Source organism: Balaenoptera acutorostrata, chromosome 12 (assembly GCF_949987535.1).
Source record: "Balaenoptera acutorostrata chromosome 12, mBalAcu1.1, whole genome shotgun sequence".
NCBI classification, from domain to species: domain Eukaryota; kingdom Metazoa; phylum Chordata; class Mammalia; order Artiodactyla; family Balaenopteridae; genus Balaenoptera; species Balaenoptera acutorostrata.
Window position 1 is genome coordinate 72,757,385 of NC_080075.1, and position 25,719 is coordinate 72,783,103.

The 25,719-nt window shown below is 44.4% G+C and overlaps 1 protein-coding gene across 1 annotated transcript; it reads left to right on the forward strand.

Moving 5' to 3' along the window:
- The first annotated feature begins 1,953 nt into the window (after positions 1-1,953).
- Positions 1,954-24,393, forward strand: GTF3C2 (general transcription factor IIIC subunit 2). Its single transcript, XM_007191333.3, has 19 exons — positions 1,954-2,393; positions 10,311-10,581; positions 10,745-11,066; positions 11,661-11,946; positions 13,757-13,851; positions 14,637-14,714; positions 14,861-14,959; positions 16,053-16,280; positions 16,455-16,566; positions 16,783-16,891; positions 18,201-18,226; positions 18,411-18,540; positions 20,838-20,982; positions 21,090-21,251; positions 21,435-21,522; positions 22,192-22,320; positions 22,617-22,769; positions 22,921-23,028; positions 23,348-24,393. Exons 2-19 carry the CDS (start codon positions 10,335-10,337, stop codon positions 23,564-23,566), a joined length of 2,736 nt encoding a protein of 911 aa, XP_007191395.1. The 5' UTR covers positions 1,954-2,393; positions 10,311-10,334; the 3' UTR covers positions 23,567-24,393.
- The last annotated feature ends 1,326 nt before the right edge of the window (positions 24,394-25,719 follow it).

A 25,719-nucleotide genomic window follows, 5' to 3' on the forward strand; every position in this document is an offset into this window, starting at 1 on the left:
TGCCATCAGGTTGGTTGGTCCATTTTCAGTGATGAATGGGTCCAGGTGTTTTAAAGTTTCCCAACAAACTTTCATTTAGTGGTTTCAACCACTTTTATTGTTGCCCGAATTATTTCATTAGAGGATGCAACATGGTAAATTTTTTTTTCCTAATTACATCATTCCATACGTACTAGCTGATAATCTTCTATAAAGAACTCCCTCTCATCAGTTACTATTCTGAATTACAATTCATACTGGAAGGCAAGATAAATGTTTAATTCTTTCCTTTTAATTGCCAGTTTTCAGGATTGATCACTGGTTACTTCCAGTGGCATACAATGAGAAGTTGTTGAATTTTTGCCTTTCTCTGTATAAAGATCATGATGAATTCATGTTTTTTTACATATTGAGCATACCACTCAATCATCAAAATTAAGCAGAGGTTCAACAGGGTCAGCTCTGTGCTTTAGAAAGGTGTGGTAGAGATTAGAGGCAGGGAACCAGATCAATTAAAAAAAGATTGCCTATCAATCAAAACCACAAATGCACCTAAACTTTGGTCCAGCAGTTCTGCTTCTAGGAACTTATGCTAGCCATATAGTTGCACATTTGAAGTAGCTTAGATAGAGTTATTTATAGCAGCATTGTTTATAATAGCAGAAGACTGGAAACCACCTGGATATCCATTAATAATAACAAGGGCTAATCATACTACATTCATATAATCACATACTAAGCAATCATAACAAAGAATAAGGAAGGTTTTTATATAGAGAAATGGAATAGTCTCCAAGGTACACTCAAAAGAAGTAAGGTGCAGGACAGTGTGTGTAGTTGCTGTTTGAATTAAAAAGGGGAAAGACTCCCTGGCTGGGGAACTAGATCCTACATGCGCAGCATGGCCAAAAGGTTAAAAAAAAAGGGGGGGGGGGGTGGAGATATATATGTATTTGCATGTGTATAAATACAGAAAGTATCTTGGACCTGTAACAAGAAAACTGCCTGGGTGGATGTGGTCTGGGAGGCTGGACACAGAGGTGAAAGGTACTCTTCACTTTATACCCTATGTATCTTTTGAATTTTCAGCCATGTGAATGTCTTATCCCCCAAATAAATACAATTATTAGTATAAAAAAGATTTTGCTTTAGTTGAAGTCAAAGATAGTCTAATCTGAGGCAACAGGAATGGAGAAGAGTCAGATTTGTTCATTACAGAAATAAATGCTTGAAAAAAATTTTTAATAGAAAAATAAATAAATGCTTGAAGTTGTCAAGTTGAGAGCTGTCCATTGGACAAGCATTGTAGATACCCCGTATTAGAGGAACTGCAGCCTCGACTGCACCCGATTTTGCACTCTCACAAAGGAGTCAGTCCTTAGCCACGGCGCAGCCTTAGCTTGTCTTTAGGCCACTTAGGGCAAATGGGATGGGAGTCCCCTTGCTCCAGATTTTAAATCTTAGCTAGCTTCTCCCATGCTTTTCTTAAATGGTTTGTGTAACCAAGGGAATTTAATAGATGAGATTATCTGGTAAGAGAAAGATTGGTTTACACCACCCTTTCCTGTTTGTTTATACATCCTGAACTCCATTATTCGTTGTATGGAGACCTGTGAGATTTACACAGCTTTAAATGCCTCAGGAAAGGGCGGAAGTTTGTTACATTCTTTCTCCACCAGCATCCTACCTCCCAGGGAGGGAGTGGGGCAAGGCCTACGACCAAGGGGAGGGTCCAAGCCCGAGGATCACTTGAGTAGAGCGTCCCCATGCCAGGCTTTTCTACTGCTCTTCCCTTTCACTGTGTTTCTGTCTCGGGTCCATCCTTGACTTCACTAGTGGCTGGATCTGCTGGGGGCTGCCCTGAGGGGGAAGCCGGAGTCGTCCCCCGAGGCAAGCATTCCTTTGTCTCCCAGTCTTCGGCTTGACGGCGGGGCTGCAGGTCAATACTCTCACATCAGCCCGGCCCTGCCCGCCACAGGCCGGTAGTCTCGACAGAAAGCCAGGATTCCGCGCTCGAGAGCGACACTCAGGCCTGGGCACCCGCACTCTCGATGCTCGAGTAGAAGCCGCGTGGGAACCGGCGGGGGCGCGACGACTGTCACCGCGCAGGCGTCAGTCTTCCCTTCGGGACACTGCAATTCCCATAAGGCCGTGCAGCGGCATCCCCTGCGCCGCTAAGGCCCGGGAGCTGCGCCCGCTGCGACAGGGCTCGGGGACGCTCGCCGCACTGCATTATGGAATACATAGTCTAATAGAAAACGTCCTGGGGCACAAACTCCCAACCAAACCCACGTGTTTACCTTGTGCACTGGGGGGACGTCAATGAAGAGTAGCTACCAGATTTCGTCATAAAACGGCGACCAGACAGGCGGCGCCATCTTCGAACTTGGACTTCCGGAAGGACTTTGGTGAGGGTGAGTGTACAACAGCGGGATGTGCGGGGCCCCACGATTACTACCCCCCCACCTCACTTCTTTTTCGGTAGCACTAAGATATTGGGAACCAACTCCGGCTCCGCTTTTCCGCCTCTACACAGCATCGCGACCTCCAGCCCCTAAACTCCTCCGGAAACCGTCGTGGTCCCCACCTCCCTAACCCACGGTGGCAACCGTGCATCCCCCATCTCTGCTCTCCTCGGGTCTCGCCTTCTTTCCCCACGCGGTGTCCGTAACACCTCATCCTGTGTCCCGGCCGCGGCGCTGCCTACATTGCAACCCTCGGACTCTGCGAACCTACCGTAGTCCTCAGCCTTACGAAACTCAGGGCTCGCTTCCCGAACAGGCTAGTGGTGAAAGCTACCCCACGCCCAGGACTGAGAAAGGGCAGGCGGTCACCCCTAGAGTGGTAGCGGGTCGGTCTTCTCATTCTGCTGTGTTCCAGCCTCTTCCTCGGTGAGGCTCTTCTAACCCTGGGGGTTGTGCCCCGCGCGCTGCAACCTCATTGGCGCAGCCAGGGGCCAGTTATGTTTCCCAATCTAGTCCTTTTATCCCGCAGCAACTTGGCTTTCTGTTGGGGAAGGCAGAGGTGGTGACTTCAGCTTCACCCGTGGTAACTCACTTTGTTAGAGGGGTGCAGGATATGGCCAAGCCTTATAGCCCCACGGGCATATTGTTACACAAACCTGTCATTCCTGCGCCTTCGTCTCTTTTGGCCACCCCTTCTTATCAACTGTAGTATTGTTTTCTTAGTAATTTTCTTTAAATTGATTTAATTTTAAGATTTAAGTGCTTTAGTCTTGATCTAAACAATGTAGATGAAACCATGGGTTTCATGGACTAGTTATAGTTTTTTTTTTATATACAAGTTAAAATAAAAACACAATTAGTCAAATAAAATCGTTCGTTTTTGTATCTCAGAAATCATCTTGCATACCACCAGTTGTACCATAGGAACACTTTGGGAAACAATGTATTAGACCAAACAGTGTGTGTAAAGTAATTCCATACTTGAGGAGCAGTGTTATCTAATCGTTTTCCACATCTGGGGAGATCAGGCTGGCAGCCTTGGAACAGCATGGGAACCAGACAAGTTGGGGTGCAGATGCAAAATCTTATAAACTCTGGTACACATTTACTCAACATCCCTTACTTGTGTCCAGAATTTGCATTGTGAAGTCAAAAATGGAAATTAACCACAATGCCATGCCTTCTATGAGAAGTGAATCCTTATAGAGATTTTTGTACCTTGAGAAGTTAGTTGTTCAATCAAAAAAGGTTAATTATTGCGCTTACCACGTACCAGGTTCTGGATACAATAGTGAGTCAGATAGACAAGATCCCTATCTCTTGAAACTTTTAAGGAAGATAGATATGGAATAAGTAAATACCCGTATCTCTTATGATAAGAAAATTCCAGATGGACTAAAGAGCTACATGTAAAATCCAAAATTAGAAAAATTATTAGAAGAAAATAAAAGAAGATATTTTATATTCTGATATTATATCAGTGGGGTAGGAAATGCCTTTTTAAGACACAAACAGGGGAATTCCCTGGTGGTTCAGTGGTTAGGACTCTGCACTTCCACGGCAGGGGGCACGGGTTCGATCCCTGGTCAGGGAACTAAGATCCCGGCATCATGCAACATGGCCAAAAAGAGAGACACAAACAGAAGCCATAAAGGAGAAGACTGAGAAATTTAACTCCTAAAATTTAACTTCAGTTTAGCAAGAAACATGAGCAAAGTTTTTTTAAAAGGTAGATACAGAGAGAAAATATTTGCAACATAAATAACTGCACAGATCAATAAGGAATGATCAATTTGTCCTATAGAAATATGGGCAAATTATGTGTATTGGCAATTCATAAAAGACATAGATGTCCAACATATAAAAATAAGTTGCTAATCTCAATTACTATCAGGACAATGCAAATAAATACAGTAGGGAAGAATTCTTTCACCCATCAGACTGGCAAAAATCAAAGATTGACAAGGGGTGGTAAAAAGGGTATACCCATTTTTACAGTTAGTAAGAGTATAAATTGATTTTCACCTTGGTGACCTGTTTGGCAGTATCTGTTAAATTTTGAAATGTGTATACCCTTTAACCCAATACAGTAATTCCACTTCAGATGATTATTCTAGAAAAATAATTTCTCATTAATGAAGAGATCTATACTAGAATATTCATTGCAATATTATTTGTAATAATATTATAATCCAATTGTCCATTAGATGGGAAATATCCAAATAAACTATAATCCTATGGAACACCATATAGTAACTAAGAAGAATGAAAAAGATGTATGTGGGAAAATGATATGGAAAAATCTTTAAGACATGTAGAAATTCTCTTAACTGATTCCATTTAACTAGCTGCCTCTGTTAACTGACATTCTCCATTTCCTGGGTAAAGCATACAAACTGATGCCCATGGCACACTGAATTCTCGAAGCCTGTAGGCTTTTTTCCTATAGGCCTGGTCACTCTAACTAGTTGAACTGAATGCTTGCCAAGAGTCATTGTATTGGTTCGAACATTTTTAATATCAGTTGATTTGTCACTATGTTTATATAATTGTGACATATTTAAATTTTAAGGAAATTTGAGTATGTAAGAGTTACTGTTTCTATTAAAAGTAAGTTGAAACATGGCAGATATACAGGGGTTTTATTGTTATTCTTTATATTCTACACTTATTTTATAAGTATTTTGTATCAACTAAAGATTTTATAGAAACAATTCTGAAAAAGAAAAGAAAGCAAACTAAACTGAATACTTTGGAGAGACAAAAGTGGTGAGTTTGCAAACAAGCAAAAAAGCTACTAAATAGGTGTAAGACAACTGTAAAAGACTGAGGAAATTTTGTAAACATCTGGAAGGTTACTGCACTTGAATTGCTTCTCAAGAAAAGAGAATGTTTCAAGAAACAAGTGGTAAGGAGCCTTGGTGCTGCTGAGAGGTCAAGTTAAACGAGACTGAGAAGAGTTTATTGGACTAATTGACACAACAGTTATTGATCACTTTAGCTTCAGTGATGAGTTGAGGGCAATATCCTAGTTAGGATGCAGCAGGGTAATTAAAACATCAAGGGCAGACAACTCTTAAAGTTTGACTGTGAGGGGCAGGAGGATATTAGTTGGAGAACTGTGGGTTGAAGGATAGTGGTATTTGTGTTAAGATGAAAATTAAAAAATAGTTAAATGTTGTTTATTTTTTAAATTTTATTTTATTTATTTATTTTGGCGAGGCACATATTTTATTTATTTTGGCGGGGGGTGGGGGGGTGGCGCACCATACAGCATGCGGGATCTTAGTTCCTCCACTAGGGATTGAACCCGTGCCCCCTGCGGTGGAAGCGCAGAGCCCTAACCACTGGACCACTAGGGGATTCCCGTTAAATTTTCTTTAGAAGGAGCCAATGGAAAGGAAAAGGATAAACATCTTCAGTTTCTTTGGGTGGGGCAGGAGAGGGCATGGGACTAGAACACAAGTGGAAAGTTTGGCTTTAGAAAGTGGATGAGGTGCTCAGAGGCAGGGAGTGTTAGGTTATCTGACAAGAAATTGAAGTATGGTTTTTGATTGTTTCAGAAATCTGAGGCTAAGTTATCTGTTGAGGACTAGGGGATCAGACATTGGAGGAGAGAGGGTATGGGAGCTGATTAGAGAGAACGTGTGATTGCTAGTGCTCAACTACCTTAGATGCTCCCGTGGAGAAGATTGGTGACTGGTTCATCCAGGCTTGAATTTTGCCGGGCCTATGGAACAAAAAGACAAAAAGAAAGGAAGTTTGTAATATCAACAAGAGTCTGATTAAAATAAAAGAGTCTAAACTACATGGTATGTGGCTGACATAGGGAGAAATTGGAGAGATCAGTGGATTAATTAATATGGTTAAAGAATAGATATAGTGACAGTAGTTGAGCAATCTAGCTGTAATGATGGGAGGTTGTGATCAGATATTGGGTGTCTTAGTGATTTTAGAGGTCAAAAGGTTTTATATGCTGACAAGTTTCAGGTGTGACAGTGGAGTGACTAGCAGTGATTTAGATAATGTTATGAGCTTGGAAGGAACAAGGTTTTTACAAGATGGGGAGGACTATTGGTCAAGAATTGACACTGGAGAGGAATTGAGAAAACACTGATCCTACTTTCTACCCTGGGGTAAGTGGGATGTGAGAGAATGAGCACCCTCCATTTGAGAGCCTGGAAAGCTAGAAATTTCATTTCCTGGAATTTTTCCACCCAAGATTCTGAATATGATTTAGGCCTTGCCAATCAAATGTGCTCTTGAAGAACTCAAATTTGGACTTGAGTTTAGAGAGGAGGCAGGCCAGAAGGCATGCATTTTGCTGTTGCAGGTTGTGGCAGTGGTACGGTTCTGGATCTGGGAGCCAGAGAAGAATCTTCCTCAGTTGGTCACTTTCTGATTATTGCAGAGGCAGCTTGTTTACGGAGCCATCAGCTATGGCAGGGGCTTCTTCAGCCAGCTTCTGGCTCCCCACCATGGCAGAGGAGAAGCCATGTGGTTCTTGAACCAGCAGCTGGAAACAACTTCTCAATTTGACGAGTACTTGTTCCTAAACGTTTTTTCCCCATCCCTTCCAGTGATCCTCTGCGCAGGTCGTTTTCAAACTTGAGTATGCATCAGAATCACCTGAAAGGCTTGCTATAACATGAAGTGCTGGCCCCATCCCAGAGTTTCTGATTCAGTAGGTCTGGGGTAGGACTGGAAGTTTGCACTTAACTGACTTCCAAGTGATGTGTCAGTCCTGGGACCACCTTTGAGAGCCGCTGATGTGAACCATTTAATACCCTGTAATAAATCCCTTTTATTTATCGTGTTTCTGTCACCCTTGTGTTGTTTTTTTTTCTTTTTTCTTTGTGTGTGTGTGTTTCCATTATTTTTTTTTTTAAATCTTCATTATTATTATTATTTTTTTTAAAATTTTATTTATTTATTTATTTATTTATTTATTTATGGCTGTGTTGGGTCTTAGTTTCTGTGTGAGGGCTTTCTCTGGTTGCGGCAAGTGGGGGCCACTCTTCATCGCGGTGCGCGGGCCTCTCACTGTCGCGGCCTCTCTTGTTGCGGAGCACAGGCTCCAGACGCGCAGGCTCAGCAATTGTGGCTCACGGGCTTAGTCGCTCCGCAGCATGTGGGATCTTCCCAGACCAGGGCTCGAACCCGTGTCCCCTGCATTGGCAGGCAGATTCTCAACCACTGCGCCACCAGGGAAGCCCTCCATTATTTTTAATGATCTTTTATTATGTGGTCTTTTAGAAAATTCCTTCCGTTTCTTAGCCCTATTGGGTATTTTGGAAGCAATATAGTATACTGTTTTTAGTTCTATTAAACATCTAAATGGTATTAGTAGGGAGTTCCCTGGTGGCCTAGTTGTTAGGATTCCAGGTTTTCACTGCCGTGGCTGGGGTTCAATCCCTGGTCTAGGAACTGAGATCCTGTAAGCCACACGGTGCCACCTCCCAAAAAAAAATGGTATTAGTAAACCTATATTTTTCAATTTGTCAACCTTAGAAGCAAAATTAAGATACTTCTTCTTTTGCCCTGATCTACTACAATCAGAATATTGGTATTTTTACATTGTGGGGCATTGAAATTTTTAATTTATAGTCTGTTCTATACCTGTAGTTACCACAGTTAATGATGTGTCACTGGGTTAAATCCTTACTACCAGCCTTTTAATAACACAACTTCTCCACTAGAAAGTTCTTTATATTGATTTATCTTTCATTGGCTAAATTAGGTCTTCAAGTGGATTTTTTTAGAAACTTGCATATTTAGAATGTCATCCCATTACCTTTACATGAATGACAGTTAAGTAAAGAATTCTCTTGATCCTTTTAATGTTTCTTTATCTTCTGACATCAAATGTTTCTGAGAACTCTGAGGCTGACCTGATTTTTTTCTCTTTGTAGGAGAAATTTAGTATCTTCACTTGTATTTCTTGGTCTTGATGAGTATTTATTGATTTTTGTCTCCCTTTTGCACCATAAGCCCTTTTGATCTATAGACTGAGATCTTCCTTTATGTTAAGAAAGTACGCATTTCTAGTTTTCATTTCAGGAAATTTTCTTTTGTTAGGTCTTTGAACATTTTTTTTTCTGTTCCCATTTTTCTTCTCTCTTCTTCAGGAACATCAATTATTCGTATGTTGGCTTCCCACTGTCTCTTTTCATCCGTATCATCTTCTCACTAATCACTTTTATCTCTTTACTACCTGTGTGGTTTTTTTCAAACATGTCTTTCATATCACTGATTGTCTTTTCAGTAGTACATATGGTTTCAGCATTTTGCTTCTCCTCTGGTTTTCATTTCTTTGATTTTATTCTTTTACTCAGTTTCTTTCCTTATGACTGCCAGCTCATTTTTTTTTTTTTTGCCTTGCCATTGTTTTATCTCTTCTTTCGTCTCTTAAATCTTGGATTCCACAGTCTCTTTGGCTTTTTTGAAAGAATAGAAGCTTTTGTTGGAAAATTTCTTGTTTTCTGGAGACTTTCTTTGAAAGGGTGCTTTTCACCTTTTTCATCTGTGTCCTTTTTATTCTTTCCATAGTAACTATGCATAGGTCCCATTGGATCCTTTTTGCTTATTACTAATTTTGAATGGAGTAATTCTCTCAGGGTTTGCTGTTTACCAGAGAACAATGTAGGTGGATTCTCACTGACCTCTATTTACCTTGATAGTGTTATATTATATCCCTAGCATATGTTATAATGTATCCTTAGCACCTGAGTTAAAGAGTTGGCTATTGTTATAGTTTATAATGATAGACTGCAGCTTTCTCAAGAGAGACAGTTGGAAACTTTAATTTGTATGATATTTCTTGTGGTATTTGTATTAGCACACTTTTCCACTGAGGCTGATGAGTTCTTTATCCTTAAGACATATATAGACCTATGGAGAGTTTCCTCCTGGGATCTGAGCTATTTCTTCCCTTTTGTTACAGACAAGTAGGTTATTCTGGCCAAAAACTGGGCCCTTGCAGAGTTCTATGTTGCTCAGGTTTTGGGTTTGGTAGTCAGTGTATTGTTTATCTCTGTCAGTTTACTTTGGTCCATGGTTACACAGCTGGTTTCCTGGGTTTGAAGAAAATGAAGATTCATGACCATTTTTTAGTCTATTCTTCAGTGTGAAAATGGTCTCTTAATTTAGTAGGATGCTCCTTAATTGTCTCATAGGCTACCACCTCCCCCATCCAGCTGAAAGATTGCTAGCAGGACACTAGAGAATTACTTACGCTTAAATAAATCTGTACCTTGACTAATATTCACAAAGATGGATGTCAGATCTCGTCATCCTGTCCTCCTTCAATTTGATGTAAACTTTATAGTATCTGGCAGCTATTCTTTATAGTCTATTCTAGAAACTTGTGGCCCTTTCCTACATTCATAACAGGTGATTTTCTCTCTCTCTCTTTTTTTTTTTTTTTTTGAAGGGGAGGGGATGATTCATTTCATTGGGTTTCAGGGAGAGGAGTTAAATAATTGTTCACTCACTTTAAATCATCTAAATAAAGCACTTAGTACAATACTTGGCACATAGTAAGCATTTAATAAATGGTAGCTTTATTATTGTTTGTTTGTTTATTGTCAGCTCCACTAACATGTGAGTTCCGTGAGGTCAGGGACCTTGTCTGTCTTGCTTATTGTCATGTTACCGGTTCCTAGAATAGTGCCTGACATGTAGAAGATGCTTAGTAATTATTGCTGAATGAATGAATGATCAGAGAGCTTGGGTTTCTTGTTGGTGGGGAAGGTGGGGGGAGGTTGGAGAAACGGTTGTGAGAAGACAAAGACAGGAAAGTAGAAAAATCTGAGCCAGTGCAAATAGCTTTTACCTTCTACTCACTTGTATGTCTCTTGTATGCAGGCGCAGCCATTTTAGGGGGTGCTGATGGATTCCTACGGGGTCGGCTGTGTTGCTCTGGAGGAGGCCGGCCCCGTGGGGAACATGACTGTGGTAGACTCTCCTGGACAAGAGGTGCTAAACCAGCTTGATGTCAAGGCCTCTTCAGAAACAACCAGTGTGGAGGCTTCCATAGAGACGTCATTACCTACCCCTTTGCCTGGATTTGAGGATTCTCTTGATGAGAGGAGGCTCCCTCCAGAACAGGAAACCCTCTCCAGACTGGAACAGCAAGGTATGTCCCTTGACCTTTCAGCTTTTTATCTCCCCATGCTCAGCTTAAGTTGAACGAGAGCAGGTTGAGCTCATAGGACCTTACAAACCTGGGTATGGTGTAATCTGTTCCAAAGAGGCTTGAGCTCTGGTCCCATCTCACAGACCCATATTCTTCTCTACAGATCTTTCTTCAGAGATGTCAAAGGTCCCAAAGCCTAGGGCCTCAAAGCCTGGCCCGAAGAGAGGTGGTAGGACACGGAAAGGCCCCAAAAGGCCCCAGCAGCCTAATTCTCCATCAGCCCCTCGGGTTCCTGGTCTCTTAGATCAATCCAACCCTCTGTCCACCCCCATGCCTAAGAAACGAGGTCGAAAGTCCAAGGCAGATCTGCTACTGCTGAAGTTGTCAAAAGGCCTAGATCAGCCAGAGTCTCCACATCCAAAGAGGCCCCCTGAGGACTTTGAGACCCCTCCTGGGGAACGACCCCGCCGAAGGGCTGCCCAAGTGTAAGGATTTCGGGGCACAGCTTGGTGGAGGGGGGCTGGGCGAAGGGATGAGGGTGGGGCAGATGCTGGAGAGATGAGTGGACTGTGAGGAGGTGTCAGGTAAGCAGGGGTGGTGTCTGGGTTCTGGGGACTTGAGCAGTCTTCTAGCTCTTACCACAGCAAGTTTATCTGTGGTTAAATTTGTCTATCTGGGAGGTTCCTTTCTGTACCACATATCCTATCACATTTTTCACAATGTCCTCCAAGTTTTCATTGCAATTTTACTGCCCAGTATATGTCAGTATATATGTGCCCTTCCATTCTTTCCCTTTGCCCTCAATGATCTTTGACTGTGGTAGAGTGAAAAGTGTTTTGGACTTGGAGTCAGAAGACCTGGGTTCAGATTCCACATATGTGATCTGAATCATCTTGGCCAAGTCACTTAACTTTCCTGGATTTCTGTTTCTACATCTATCAAAGGGGAAGAGAAATTAATAGCCACTTCACATGGTCACTGGGAGGATCTAGTGAGATAAGAATCAGCCAAGTGTCGGGCAAAGTGGGCTCTCAGTTAAGTGTCTGTGAGTATTGCTCTGACTCTGCCCTATCCTACAGGGCACTTCTGTATCTTCAGGAACTGGCTGAAGAGCTCTCAACAGCCCTGCCTGCTCCAGTGTCCTGTCCTGAGAGCCCCAAGGTGAGCAGCCCCACCAAACCCAAGAAGAGCCAGCAGCAGGCAGCCTGTCATTATAGAGAAGAAGAGGATGACACTGCACGGGACGAAGACTTCGTTCTCCAGGTTGAGGCTGAAGATGGAGAAGAAAGTGAGGCCCCAAGTGAGAGCTCGTCTGACCCCGAGCCTACAGTGCCCCGGAGCACCACACGAGGATCCACTTCAGGGGTAACCTGAATAGACAAAGTGAATGGGGATAGCAGGATTATTAGGGGGTCAGCAGGACGCCTAGGAGGAAAGCTTTGGCCTAGTAACTAGGATGGCCAAAACAGGTAAAAGGAAAAAAGAGCAACTTCAAACACAGTTGAGATTGTAGGGGCTGCGGGTGTAACTAAACAAGATTATTCGTTCATATGTTGAGCATCTACTCTATGCTAGGAAACACAAGCATGCATAAGACAAGGTCCTGCTTTACAGAGCTCACGGTGTAGTAAGTGCTGCATCAGGAGTGAACAATATGCTTTAGGCATATAGAGGAAGGATGATTAACTGCTTGGACTTCATGGAGAGATGATACTTGAGCTAGGTCTTGAAAGGAATAGAAGTTTGCCAGAGAGGATGGTTTCCCCAGAAATTGGTTGTGGCTGCAGCATAGGGCCTTTCGGTGAAGTGGTTAAACTGGAGCGGATGAAAGAGCTAAAACTGATAGGAGCCGGCAAAGGGGGTGTGCGTGTGTGTGTGTAATTATGGTAAAATAGATAAAACAAAATTTATCATTTTCAAATGTATAATTCATTGGCATTCAGTGCATTCACAGTGTAGTGTAACCATCACCACTATCCATTTCCAAACCTTTTGTCATCCCAAACAGAAACTCTATACAACAGAGGTTTTTAGGTAGAAAAATAACATGATCAGTTAGGAAAATAGATTAATTTGCAGTTGACAATAAAGAAGACAGCTTCAGTTCTCCAGTTCCAGAGGTAGTAAGGGCCTAAATTAAGCAGTGAAGGAAGAGAAGACGGGGAGGCAGATAAAAGAGATATATAAGAGAATTAATAGCAGTTGGGAGTTGAAGGAGAAGAAGGAGTAAGAATTTCCAGCTTTGATGGTGCTCTCATACACTGAACTTGGGAACACAGAAAGAGTGGGGGACACTGGAGGGAGGAAGGTGGGCAGGCGAGGTGATGAGTTTACTTTCTGACATGTGAAGTTGGAGGTGCTTGGTAGATCAAGGGCCATCCTTCTGGAGACATCTCTTTGCCAGTCAGATATATGGGACCAGTGCCTTACTTCTCCCAGATGCAACATTTAAGGGAGCACCAAAACCCCCAGTAATCAAGATAAATATCTCGATGCAACATTTTAAAAATCAAAATTAATGCAACAAATCTATGGTGAAGAAAATATCAAAAATTTAAATAAAGATAGCAACCATATAATTGATATTCCCTTTTGCCTCAGGCTCTAATATGGCTCAGCACCACACTGAGTCTAGAATTTGTAGAAAAGTTGAGACTGAGTAAAGTTTACATTTACTAAGATGCAGACTTGATAATCAGGCATTAAAATGGTGGTCAAAGCCATGAGACATGGGATGAAATTACGAGGAGTACGTGTATTGAGGGCTGAGGAGACAGAGGGACTCTGGGAAATACCATCACTGACCAAATGGATCAGAGGAGGGAGAGCCTGCGAAGGAATATTAGAGACGTGGGAGGAATAAGGAGAGACTACCCCATAGGGCAGGAGTTTCAAGAAGCAAAAGGGGGTCCTCTGAATCAAGTGCCATGGAGACACGCTAAGGAAGATGAACAGAAAACAGATAGCAGGTTTTGCGGTTTTGATGGAGGAATAAGAGCAGAAGATGAAGAAGTCATTGTAATGGTTGAGATACAAATCTTTTAAGATGCTGATAGGTAAAAGGTTGGAGAGGAAGTAATGCCAAGAAAAGTAAAAGTTGGGAAAGCGGTCTCCTGGGGACTTTCTCCAGCTTATACGATTCTCTCCCTTACACTTTCTTCAATTTGATCCTCAGAAGCAGAAGCCACACTGCCGGGGAGTGGCTCCCAATGGCTTACCAAATCACATCATGGCTCCTGTTTGGAAGTGCCTTCATCTCACCAAGGACCTGTGAGACTTGGGGAACGGGGACTGGGGATGAAAGGGTGGTGGAGGAGTGCAAAGGACGATCTAGCAGTGGGGCTGTGGGAAGGGCGGAAGGCACTCACAGGGTAGAACACTGTGAAGACATTCATAACTAAAAGGCACTGCTCCAAAGGCAAGAGCTCTGTTTTTTTAAATTTTACTGTATTTTATTTTTTGGCTGCCTTGGGTCTTCGTTGCTGCGCGGGCTTTCTCTAGTTGTGGCGAGCGGGGGCTACTCATCGTTGCGGTGCGCGGGCTTCTCTTGCGGTGGCTCCTCTTGTTGTGGAGCACGGGCTCTAGGCACGTGGGCTTCAGTAGTTGTGGCACGTGGGCTCATTAGCTGTGGCTCGCGGGCTCTAGAGCGTAGGCTCAGTAGTTGTGGCGCATGGGCTTTGTTGCTTCACGGCATGTGGGATCTTCCCGGGCCAGATATCGAACCCATGTCCCCTGCATTGGCAGGCGGATTCTTAACCACTGCGCCACCAAGGAAGTCCAAAGCAAGAGCTCTTGAGCTGTGCTGTCCAATATGGTAGCCACTAGCTGCATGAAGCCATTTAAATTTCATTTTCAATTAATTACATATAATTAAAAGTCCAGTTTCTCAGTTGCACTAGCCACATTTCAAGTGCCCAGTAGCTACTTGCAGCTGGCGGCTAGTGTGTTACACAGCACAGATAATAGATCGCTCCCATCATCACAGAAACTTCTATTGGGCAGCGCTGCTCTAGAATTTCTCTCTTCCTTCATTCATGATGCTTCTGTTTCTCCAGCCGAGAACAGAAGCATTCATACTGGGAGTTTGCGGAATGGATTCCTTTAGCCTGGAAGTGGCAATTGTTATCTGAACTGTAAGTTGAAGAAACATCTTTGAAATCTAGGAGGGGGTGACACCACTGGAGACAGAAGGGTAATGGAGGACTCTAGATTTATAATGGGAATCCCAGGATGGATGAAACTCTTCCAAATTTAGGCTATTCCCTTTGCCCTCCCCCAGTGAGGCAGCTCACTACCTGCCCCAGGAGGAGAAGTCACCACTGTTTTCTGTACAACGTGAAGGACTTCCTGAAGACGGCACACTCTACCGAATAAACAGGTGACGATTGCTCGTCTTTTTCTGATTCTGGGAGACAGAAAAATGAAAAATGGATGTTGAAAGGGATGATAGATTGGCCCTGTTCTTCCCTTAATGGTGGTCCAATTGGTCCCAAGGGTAGGAGTGCTGGCTAGATCTGGTCAGCCCTCTCGAATTTGCAGTGCTTCTCGCTGCTGGCCAGACTGAGGGAGCCTAGGGAGGTTGAGGGTAAAACCAGTTTTCAAGGTCACATCTACTCAGATAGACCTAGACAAACTGGCCCTAGAGAGAACACTGTAGTAAACCAGAATGCACAACCTGTCATCTTTGAAGGTAAGCCTAGGACTAGACAGACTTTGGGAAGGAAAGGAGGAAGATACAAATGGTGGCTAGGACTGGTTTCACCTGTAGACTGTGACTGATGTTCTGGTGCTTGCTTAAGTCAGTTCACAGGAGCTCCAGGTGGAGCTCCCATTCTGTTCGCATTACTTTTCTTTTTTTTTTCTTTTTTAAGAGCAGTTTTAGGTTCACGACAAAATTGAGGGGGTTTTTCCCATATACTCCCTGCCCCCCACATGCACAGCCTCCCCCATTATCAACATCCCTCACCAGAGTGGCACGTTTGTTACAGTTGATGAACCTACACTGACACATCATAATAGCTCAAAGTCCACAGTTTACCTTTGGGTGCACTCTTAGTGTTGTACATTCTGTGGGTTTGGACAAATGTATAATGACATGTATCCATCAATATGGTATCATACAGAGTATTTTCACTGCCCTAAAGATACTCAGTTCTGCCTATTCATCTTCCACCTCCCCCACCTCTGGTTATCACTGATCATTTTACTATCTCCATAGTTTTACCTTTTCCAGAATATCTTATAGTTGGAATCATACAGTATATAGCCTTTTCAGGTGGGCTTCTTTCACTTAGTAATGTGCATTTAAGGTTCCTCCATGTCTTTTCATGGCTTGATGGCTCATTTCTTTTTAGTGTGAAATAATATTCCATTGTCTGGGTGTATTACAGTTTATTTATCCATTCACCTACTGAAGTCCGTACTACCTTTTATTAACTCCTTTTTTCATCCCATCTTTGACTTTTCTCTAGATTTAGCTCTATCACAGCACACCCAGAGCGCTGGGATGTGTCTTTCTTTACGGGGGGACCGCTCTGGGCTCTGGACTGGTGCCCAGTGCCAGAGGGGGCAGCAGCCTCGCAGTATGTGGCTCTTTTCTCCAGCCCTGACATGAATGAGACACACCCACTGAGCCAGCTTCATTCGGGCCCTGGGCTGCTCCAGCTCTGGGACCTTGGGACCTTGCAGCAAGAAAGCTGGTGAGGTGGGGCTGGGACACTGCCATTGGAGGGTGGTTGAGGAGGAGAGAAGGATGGGGCTGGGCAGGGGAAGGGGGCAAGGCTCGGATTGGGTTGAGACAAGGGGAGCGCAGGCTCTGGCAGCTCCAGGCCCCTCCTTCCCACCCATTCTCCCCACATGCTTTCTCTTCTCAGTCCTGACAACAGAGCCCACTTTGTCTATGGGATTGCTTGTGACCACGGCTGCATCTGGGACCTCAAGTTCTGCCCCAGTGGAGCATGGGAACTTCCAGGCACCCCTCGGAAGGTACCTCCCAGTTGATTGTGGGATGGCCCTAGGACTCAGAGCCAGGACAAAGGGGCCCTGGGTCTTCCCAGAGTTGGAGGGAGGGAGGTTAGAGAGTGGTGGGTGGAGTTTTTCCAGCAACTCCATATCATATTTTCAGGGACCAGAACCTGAAAAGTTTTCTGAGAGGTGCCTGAAGGCAGCAAGCCTCAGTGCAGATCTGGTCTCACCCTCTAGGCGCCTCTCTTGCCCCGGTTGGGTCTCCTGGCTCTTGCCTGCTCAGACGGGAAGGTGCTGCTGTTCAGTCTGCCCCATCCCGAGGCCCTGCTGGCTCAGCAGCCCCTAGGTGAGTAGCACAGCAAGGAGAATGGGGCTGCTGGAGTTGTGGCCAGAGCTTAGAAGGGCCTTTCTGTTTCCCCTGAAACTCCTCCAGGCCCAGTCTCTGCAGTACAAAGCCTTACCGAGTCACCCCTCCCATTCTGACTTCACACATGTTGTTCTTGACCTCATGCCTGCATGCAGCCTGCATGCAGTCCTCTCTTTTGCAGTCTTGTAACTGCCCACTTTCAGCACATTACCTTTTATCTCCCCCCCTTCCCTGCTCTCCTGTGCTCTCAGGTCTTCCCCCTCTTGCTACCACAGTTAATTGGCTGTGTAAAGAGCTGCTGAAGGCTGAGGCTTGCGCCTGGGGCTTGTCTCCCCTGCCATATTCCTCTTCCTCCCCCAGATCCTGTCCTCCACCTCTCCTGCCATCACCACCACACATACACGTAAACACACTCTCTTTGTTGTGAAGAGAGGGAGAGAATATAGAGTTCTCCCTCTATATTCACCTTTGTGAAGGTGAGCACAAAGAGGAAGGGGCAGGGAAATGCAGCTCCTATTTGGTTGAATTTATTTGTTCTTCAACAGCACTGAGTAATTAAAGACGAGGGCACCTAGGTTTGAACCCTGAGAAATCCCCTGTTCAGTGGTCTGGTGTTAGGAGTGGGCTGAGGAGGGAGTGGGAGGTGAGGAAGTGAAGACAGAAATGTATAGACAATTCTTTCAGGAAGTTTGGCTGTGAAGGGGATCATATAAATGAGGGCGGTGGCTGGAGGTGAAAAAGGGGTAAAGGGGTGCTTTCCTGGTAGTCAGTGGTTAAGACTCCGTGCTTCCAATGCAGGGGCGTGGGTTCAATCCCTGGTCAGGGAACTGAGATCCCACCTGCTGCGTGGCGCGGCCAAGAAAAAAAAAAAGAATAATGGGTAAAGGAAGGCTTTGGTTTGTTCGTTTGATTTAGATAGAAGACAAGAGTGCATGTTTACATGTGCGTATGAGAGTAGTGACCCAATAGGGAGGGAGAAAGTGGACAGGGCAGGAGCAGGGGAGGGTAACCAAATGAGCCACGCTCTGGAAAAGGAGGGGATGAGACGAGAGCCGAGTGGAGGGATTAGCCATTCTGATAGGAGGAAGGGCACTATCAGATAGAACAGGAGGAAAGGAGAATCTGGGGGCAGATAGAGGCAGGTTCATCCATTTGATGGTGAAAAGAGAAGAGTGTGAGGGAAGGGCATGGTTGAAAGGGCTGGGGGTGCTGGTCTAAGAGCAAGGCCTGATTAGGACCTCAGTCCTCTGGATGCAGAGTGTCAGTTACTGCTCTTCTTCCCTCACAGATGCAGTGAAGCCTGCCATCTATAAGGTGAGTGAGGAACCTGCTACCTTAGCCAAGGCTCCATCTTCTTGAGCCTCCCTTACTGATTCCACAGCGAGTCTCCTTCCACCTGAAAAATCTCCCACCTCCTGCTGGATTAAACAAGGATTGGAGCCTTTGTTCCAAACAGTAGTTATCCCTAATCCTAGCCTTGTCTCTCCTGTCCCTGCAGGTCCAATGTGTGGCAACCCTTCAGGTGGGGTCTATGCAAGCGTCAGACCCCTCTGAGTGTGGTCAGTGCCTTAGCCTCGCTTGGATGCCCACCCGGCCCCACCACCACCTGGCTGCTGGATATTATAATGGTGAAAAGCAAAGCAGAACATAAGGAGCTACCGCTCTTTAAACTTTTATATATGCTTGTTTTTCTGTTGTCGTTTCCTTTTTGATTCAGTGTTCAGCATTATATACTTAAAACTATTCATGAAATGTAAAAAAATACAAAGAAGAGAAAAAAGTCACTAGAATTTTTCTACTCAGAAAGAAATAATTGAGTAGATAAACATCATTTCATGCTGCTCTCTATGCAGGTATAAAGATAAAAAGATTAGATGGAGAGATAAAGAATTCTGTAAAAATGGGATCATGGGCTTCCCTGGTGGCGCAGTGGTTAAGAATCTGCCTGCCAATGCAGGGGACACGGGTTCAAGCCCTGGTCTGGGAAGATCCCACATGCCGCGGAGCAACTAGGCCCGCGAGCCACAGCTACTGAGCCTGCGCGTCTGGAGCCTGTGCTCCCAACAAGAGAGGCCGCGATAGTGAGAGAGGCCCGCGCACCGCGATGAAGAGTGGCCCATGAAGAGTGGCCCCCGCTTGACGCAACTAGAGAAAGCCCTCGCACAGAAACGAAGACCCAACACAGCCAAAATAAATAAATAAATAAATTAAAAAAAAAAAAAATGGGATCATACTCTAGATACTATTTTAAATTAAAAGGTATTAAGTTTAATTATACTTTAACTTCAAGGAAGGAAAAGGCAAGTGAAACTGAAAAATTAGTTAAGCTCCCAATAAATGTTCCTTCACCACAGAGAGATTAGTTCCATAAAGATACTTTTAAGATTAAAAGGGAAAAAAGTAAAAAATTAAAAATAACATTAAGTAATTGGTGTTATTAGGTTGTTATTGTTTTTAAATGACAGTTTCACTTTTAGACACACCAGTAGACTTTCTGCTAGGGTCATAAGGAAATTAGCACTCTTACACTGCTTCCTGTCATCCTTCTCACGATCTCCTAATTGTGTTTCTTTTGGTGGTCTTGTTCTTACACTGTCAGGGTATGTAATACTAAGTGCTGTTTTGCTATCTTAATTCCCAGAGTTACTTAATCTTAACTCTATATTGAAAATGATTGCCTGTCTCCACCAGTCCTTTGATCTCCGTCTCCCCCTCCATTGCTGAATTACTTATATTGTTTAGCTGTAATTCACTGTCAAGTTTTTTCAAAAAGGCTCATAGATGCTACATTTCCTGAGTTTATGTATAAAAGGGGTTTTAGCTTCACATGCTTCCCCCAACTTTTTTTTTAAAATTTATTTATTTATTTATTGGCTGCGTTGGGTCTTCGTTGCTGTGCGCGGGCTTTCTCTAGTTGTGGCGAGCGGGGGCTACTCTGTTGCAGTGCGCGGGCTTCTCATTGCGGTGGCTTCTCTTATTGTGGAGCACGGGCTCTAGGCACGTGGGCTCAGTAGTTGTGGCTCACGGGCTCTAGAGCACAGGCTCAGTAATTGTGGCGCACGGGCGTCGTTGCTCCGCGGCATGTGGGATCTTCACGGACCAGGGCTCGAACCCGTGTCCCCTGCATTGGCAGGCGGATTCTTAACCACTGCGCCACCAGGGAAGTCCCGCTTTCCCCCACTTTTGTTTATTAAATTCTTATTGTTCTTTAATTTGTCTTTCACTTTTATCAAAGTTATACTTTTGATTACCTCGTCCTCTGCCAGCCTGGTCAGGGGTCAGCTTGTTTTGGATCAGCTGAGTTAGTTTCTATTTGTCCATTTGTTTTCTATTCCTCTACATTTTATTGCTTTTGGCTCCTTGCCTGTTCTCTTTGCCTTAGAGCAGAGTTGGCAAAGATTTCTCTTAAGGTTCAGATAGTGAGTATTTTATGCTTTGTAGGCTGTTTTGCCATTGTTGGAACTATTCAACTCTGCCATTAAAAAGTGAAAGCAGCCACAGACCTTAGGTAAGCAAATGGGTGTGGTTGTGTTCCAGTCAAACTTATTTACCAAAATAGGCAGCAAGCTGTATTTGGCCCATGGGCTGTAGTTTGCCAACCCTTGTCCTGGAAGGTTTATGCTTTTTAAAAAATCCCTTTATTTTTATTTAGTAGGGAGTAGAGGACACTGGGTTCATTCAACCTATCTTTCAACTGCAGATCTCAGACTAAGCTATTACTTTTGTTGATGAGAATTGGAACTAATATCAGGTTGAGTCTTCAAACCATAGAGGGAATGTTGGCTAGCTAATCATGGTCCCTATAGCCTTTCATAAGGCATCAGGTCTGAGAGTAGAAGACATAGATCCTAGGAGCCAGAGAAAGGAATTAGAACAAGAAGGGAGAACCTGGCTCTAATACCTACTCATTCTGTCCCTACCTCAGGCATGGTGGTTTTCTGGAACCTTCCCACGAACTCGCCTCTGCAGCGGATACGGCTCTCTGATGGCTCCTTGAAGCTCTACCCCTTCCAGTGTTTCCTAGCCCATGACCAGGCTGTGCGTACCCTTCAATGGTGCAAAGCTAACAGGTATAGAATAGGAGAGTTGTGGAGGTGGGAGGTGAAGACTGGGACAGGCTGACTCTTCCAGGCTTGTTCAGATTTGATCCTCTCCCTCTTCTCCCATCTTTCCACAGTCATTTCCTAGTCTCTGCAGGGAGCGACCGGAAAATCAAATTCTGGGACCTTCGACGACCTTATGAACCAATAAACTCTATCAAGCGCTTCTTGAGTACAGAGCTGGCCTGGCTGCTCCCCTACAATGGCGTCACTGTGGCTCAGGACAACTGCTATGCCTCGTACGGCAGGATGGAGAGAGGAGGCGCTCTGGGGGCAAGCCCTAAGGGTTGGGGTGCACTGTGCCAGATTGCTGTGGGGAGAGGAGGGTTGAGGGTTGTTTCACTGAGAGAGTTTGAATTGTGGGGGAAGAAATGAATCTAATCTTAGAAAAAGCAAGGTTTTCTTTTCTCTTTCTCTTACAGTTATGGACTCTGTGGAATTCATTATATTGATGCTGGTTACCTTGGTTTCAAGGCCTACTTCACTGCTCCTCGAAAAGGCACTGTCTGGGTGAGCTCCTCTCTTCCAAACCTTCATTACACAGGAAAACGTTTCCTTTACTCACCTAGTGGTGGTCAGAAAGAGGCAGTAGTGGTTTTTTTGGTTTGTTTGTTTGTTTGGTTTTGTTTTAATATTTTTTAATTTATTTTATTCTTTTTGGCTGCGTCGGGTCTTAGTTGCGACACGCAGGATCTTCACTGAGGCATGCGGGATCTTTTTCGTTGCGGCGCGTGGGCTTCTCTCTAGTTGTGGCGTGCGGGTTTTCTCTTCTCTAGTTGTGGTGCGCAGGCTCCAGGGCACGTGGGCTCTGTAGTTTGTGGCACATTAGCTCTAGTTGAGGCACGCGAGCTCAGTAGTTGTGGCGCACGTTGGCTTAGTTGCCCTGCGCCATGTGGGATCTTAGTTCCCTAACCAGAGATCGAACCCGCGTCCCCTGCATTGGAAGGCGGATTCTTTACCACTGGACCACTGGGGAAGTCCCAGAGGCAGTAGTTTTGGATAAAAGGAGAAGACAGGTGTGTGGTAATTGTATCTTCAGGGATATGGGTTATGATAAACTCATATTTGTTTGTGCAAATATGTCTCTCCCCCCTCAGACTGTGAAGTTGTTACCAGTTCACAGAACTGAATAAATATGAGTGAATGAATGAATGAAAAATATCTCTCTCTTCCTATTAGAGTCTTTCAGGATCCGACTGGCTCGGGACAATAGCTGCAGGAGATATATCTGGGGAGCTCATTGCAGCTATATTGCCTGATATGGCGCTGAACCCAATAAATGTCAAACGACCTGTAGAGCGAAGATTCGTACGTATATGAATATTTAATAGCGGCACCATCTGTTGGGTCCTAATCCACATGACCTCTCAAATTAGTGCTACCAATTAGCAGCAGAGTACAAATTAGTACTAGGTCTCCCAGCCCTGATATTCTCCCTGGAAGTCTTAGAATAGAGCTGTACATAATCTCCCCTACCCTCGTGCATCTGAACATATGTTTAAACATACTACTTACAGTCTTTCCTGCTCCAAACCAATTTTCTCTCTTTTACTTTTATTCAGTCTTCAGTATTATAGAACCTAATCTAACATTCTTCTTTCTAGCCTATATATAAAGCAGATCTGATGCCATATCAGGACAGTCCTGAAGATCAGGACCACTCTTCTGCTTCATCCGGGGCCCCCAACCCTCCCAAGGCTCGAACTTACGCTGAAACCGTCAACCATCACTACTTGCTCTTTCAAGACACAGATTTGGTAAATTGAGGCCAGGAGAATGGGTGTGGGCGTTAGAAAAAGTAAAAAACTTGAGTCCTTGTATAGTAGGGAATCCTAAGGAGTTCCAGCAGAAAGATGCAAAACTAAGAAGCTGCTCGCTTTCTCTCTCCTATTACACCCTCCTCCCCAGGGTTCATTCCACGGTCTGCCCCACAGAGAACCAATACTGCGCATGCAGGAGGGAGAGGGGCAAACGCGGCTCTGCCTGGACCGGCTGCAGCTGGAAGCTATTCATAAGGTAGAAACCTTATCTCTCATGTTCGCCATCCTTCATCTCATTTCCTCCCAACTCTGCGCCTGTGAGCAATGAAATGGGAGATGAAAAGGTAATGGAGACGGTGAAGGGGGGGAAACAGCTCCGGCACTCTCATCCTCCAGAGCATGATAGACATACCTCATTCACTGTCTTCTCATTCCTACCTCTCACCCCATCGTGGTCCTCCTATCCTTTCAGATTGTGGCTCTTTTTTTGTTTGTTTTTTTTTTGCTCTTACAGCTAAGACTCACCCTAAAGCAACAACTGTGAGCATCTCTTTTGTTTTCTATTCTCTTCACAGGTACGTTTCAGCCCAAACCTGGACTCCTACGGATGGCTGGTCTCTGGGGGGCAGTCAGGGCTCGTTCGGATCCATTTTGTTCGTGCACTCACCTGCCCACTGGGCCACCGTATGCAGCTTGAAAGCCGAGCCCACTTCAATGCTATGTTCCAGCTGGCCTCCCCCACTAAAGGGCCTGGCTTCCCTCCAACCAGCCATCGCCTTCTGCCTGGTCCCTAGTCATGGTCCCCACAGAACACTCAGGATGAAGTCTGCCGAGAACAATTGGCCCCGTGCACACAGCCATGGGAACTGGGGCTTTCCTGGACAGTGATGCTGCCAGGCCTGGACCTTTAGACCTGCCTCCCCAGGACTCCTTAGATCCCTCTCTTTCCACAGACTTCTTCTGTCATCACGGCCCCCCGCGGGCAGGGGGATTCTCCCTCCACAAACTCTCAAGTCTCCTCAGCATAAAACTATGACTCACGAGAAACACTCAGGCCTGACCTAGGCTTGGGAGTCAAATTGCTCATATTGAGCATATTGTGAAGTGGGTAAAACTAAGTAAAGGTACTGGGTGTTTTTGAGACCACATGTGAGTGGGTGTTTGGAGAACTGGAAAGGGTATCTGCATGAAGGCTCCTGTCTGACTATATTCCAGGATCCAATATTACTGCCTTCCTAACTTCCTCCTTAGAGTACCCAACACCCAGGCCCACAAGGGGGTGATGGTAATTCATTGCACTGAAGCTGCTTATAGTACTTACTTAACTGAGGAACACACCACAGACACCCTGCCAACAGAACTGGCTCAGATCTTACTTGCTCCTGCTTATGAAATGTTCCCAATCACTGGTCATCTGACCCTCTTGAGCACTCCTAGACAGTCATTTTTTAAAAATCTTCCTTTATATCAAGTCAAACAGTATACCTCTATAAATTTTACCATGGGTGTTAGGAAATCTAGTCACTCTTCCCTATGATTGCCCTTTTAAGTATTTAAAAATAGCTATCATGTGTTTCCCAAGTCTTTTCTTCTCTAGATTAAATATCTTCAGTTACTTTAACCATTCTTTTACACGTCATGATTTTTGATCCTTCATTATACTGTCACACTGTTGACTTATTAAACATATTTAGCTACTTTATTTCAACTCTATAGGAGGTGTTTCAAACCCAAGCACAGTAGTGTATTATAGCTCATCTTGTTAGGGTCCTCTTGTGGGATGTTGCAGACTCACAGTGACTGCAATATTGCCTCTTAAGCAAGGATAGACCCCACAAGGAGAAATAAGCAAACCATAGTCTTAGAATGTATGAGTACAACCTGAGGTTTGGGGCAGGGAGTAGTCAGATGACTTCAGGAAATAGAGAAAAACACATAGCCAGCTCCTATTTAAGGGAGTGGAGATTAGTTCAGTGCCTACCTGGAACAGAACACTTTTGACACTGTAGACTGATTGGCCAAATATCTGGGAACAGCTTTCTGCCTCTTCAGTGTAGGGAACTTAGCATTATGTGAGAAAATCTCCTTTAAGAGGAAAGGAATCAAGTAGTTCAGTTCCTCCCCTGTACAGAAGAGGAAACAGATTTGGAGGCAACCCAGACCATTAGCAGCAGAGAGACCACAACTCACGTCAATGCAAAGCAGCCAAGTATGCACCATCCTATTGTGCCAGCTCAGTTTATGCCAGTTTTCTTTTTGAGAGGACTGGTAGGGAAGTGCTTTCCATTGCAGAGGAGCTTTGCTCGTTCTACACAACAGCCCCTTGACACTGCCTCAGGAAATCCCACTTTCAGTGGTAGAAAAGTTGGGGCCTGGGGACCCATGTCATTGAGGCTGTAGATTGGTGTTGGCAGCCCTCCTCCTGCTGCTGGGTCTCTGCCCTAATCTCATCCTCCAAAAGAAAAGCAGGAAAATGCTTTCAGCCCTTGCTCTCTTTCTCTGCCATAAGCCCTTTTTGCCCCAGGCCACTCCCCTTCCAAACTTTCCTCCTGATATATACTTTATACTATCCATGGGTTCCCGCATTTTTTCTTCCTTTGTGCCTTTGCTCACACTATTCCCTCCTCCTGGAGTGTCCTTTTCCACCATCTCCACCTAAGTTCTATTCATTGTTCAAGGCCCCAGCTCAAATTCCACCTCCACCAAGGGGCTTCCCAGATTTCTCCAGTAAAAATAATTCTCCCTTCCATGTGCTCCCAAGAGAAAAGGAAGGAAAAGAGGTTAAATGAGAGTTTATTAGGCACTTGATCTATTTCAAGTACTTTAGCATATGTTACTTAATTTAACCCTATGAGGTTGGTATTGCCCCATTTTACTTGACAAAGATAAGATTCTGAGAGGTTAAGCAGTCTGAATAAGGTCACATAACTACTGAGTGGTGGTAGAC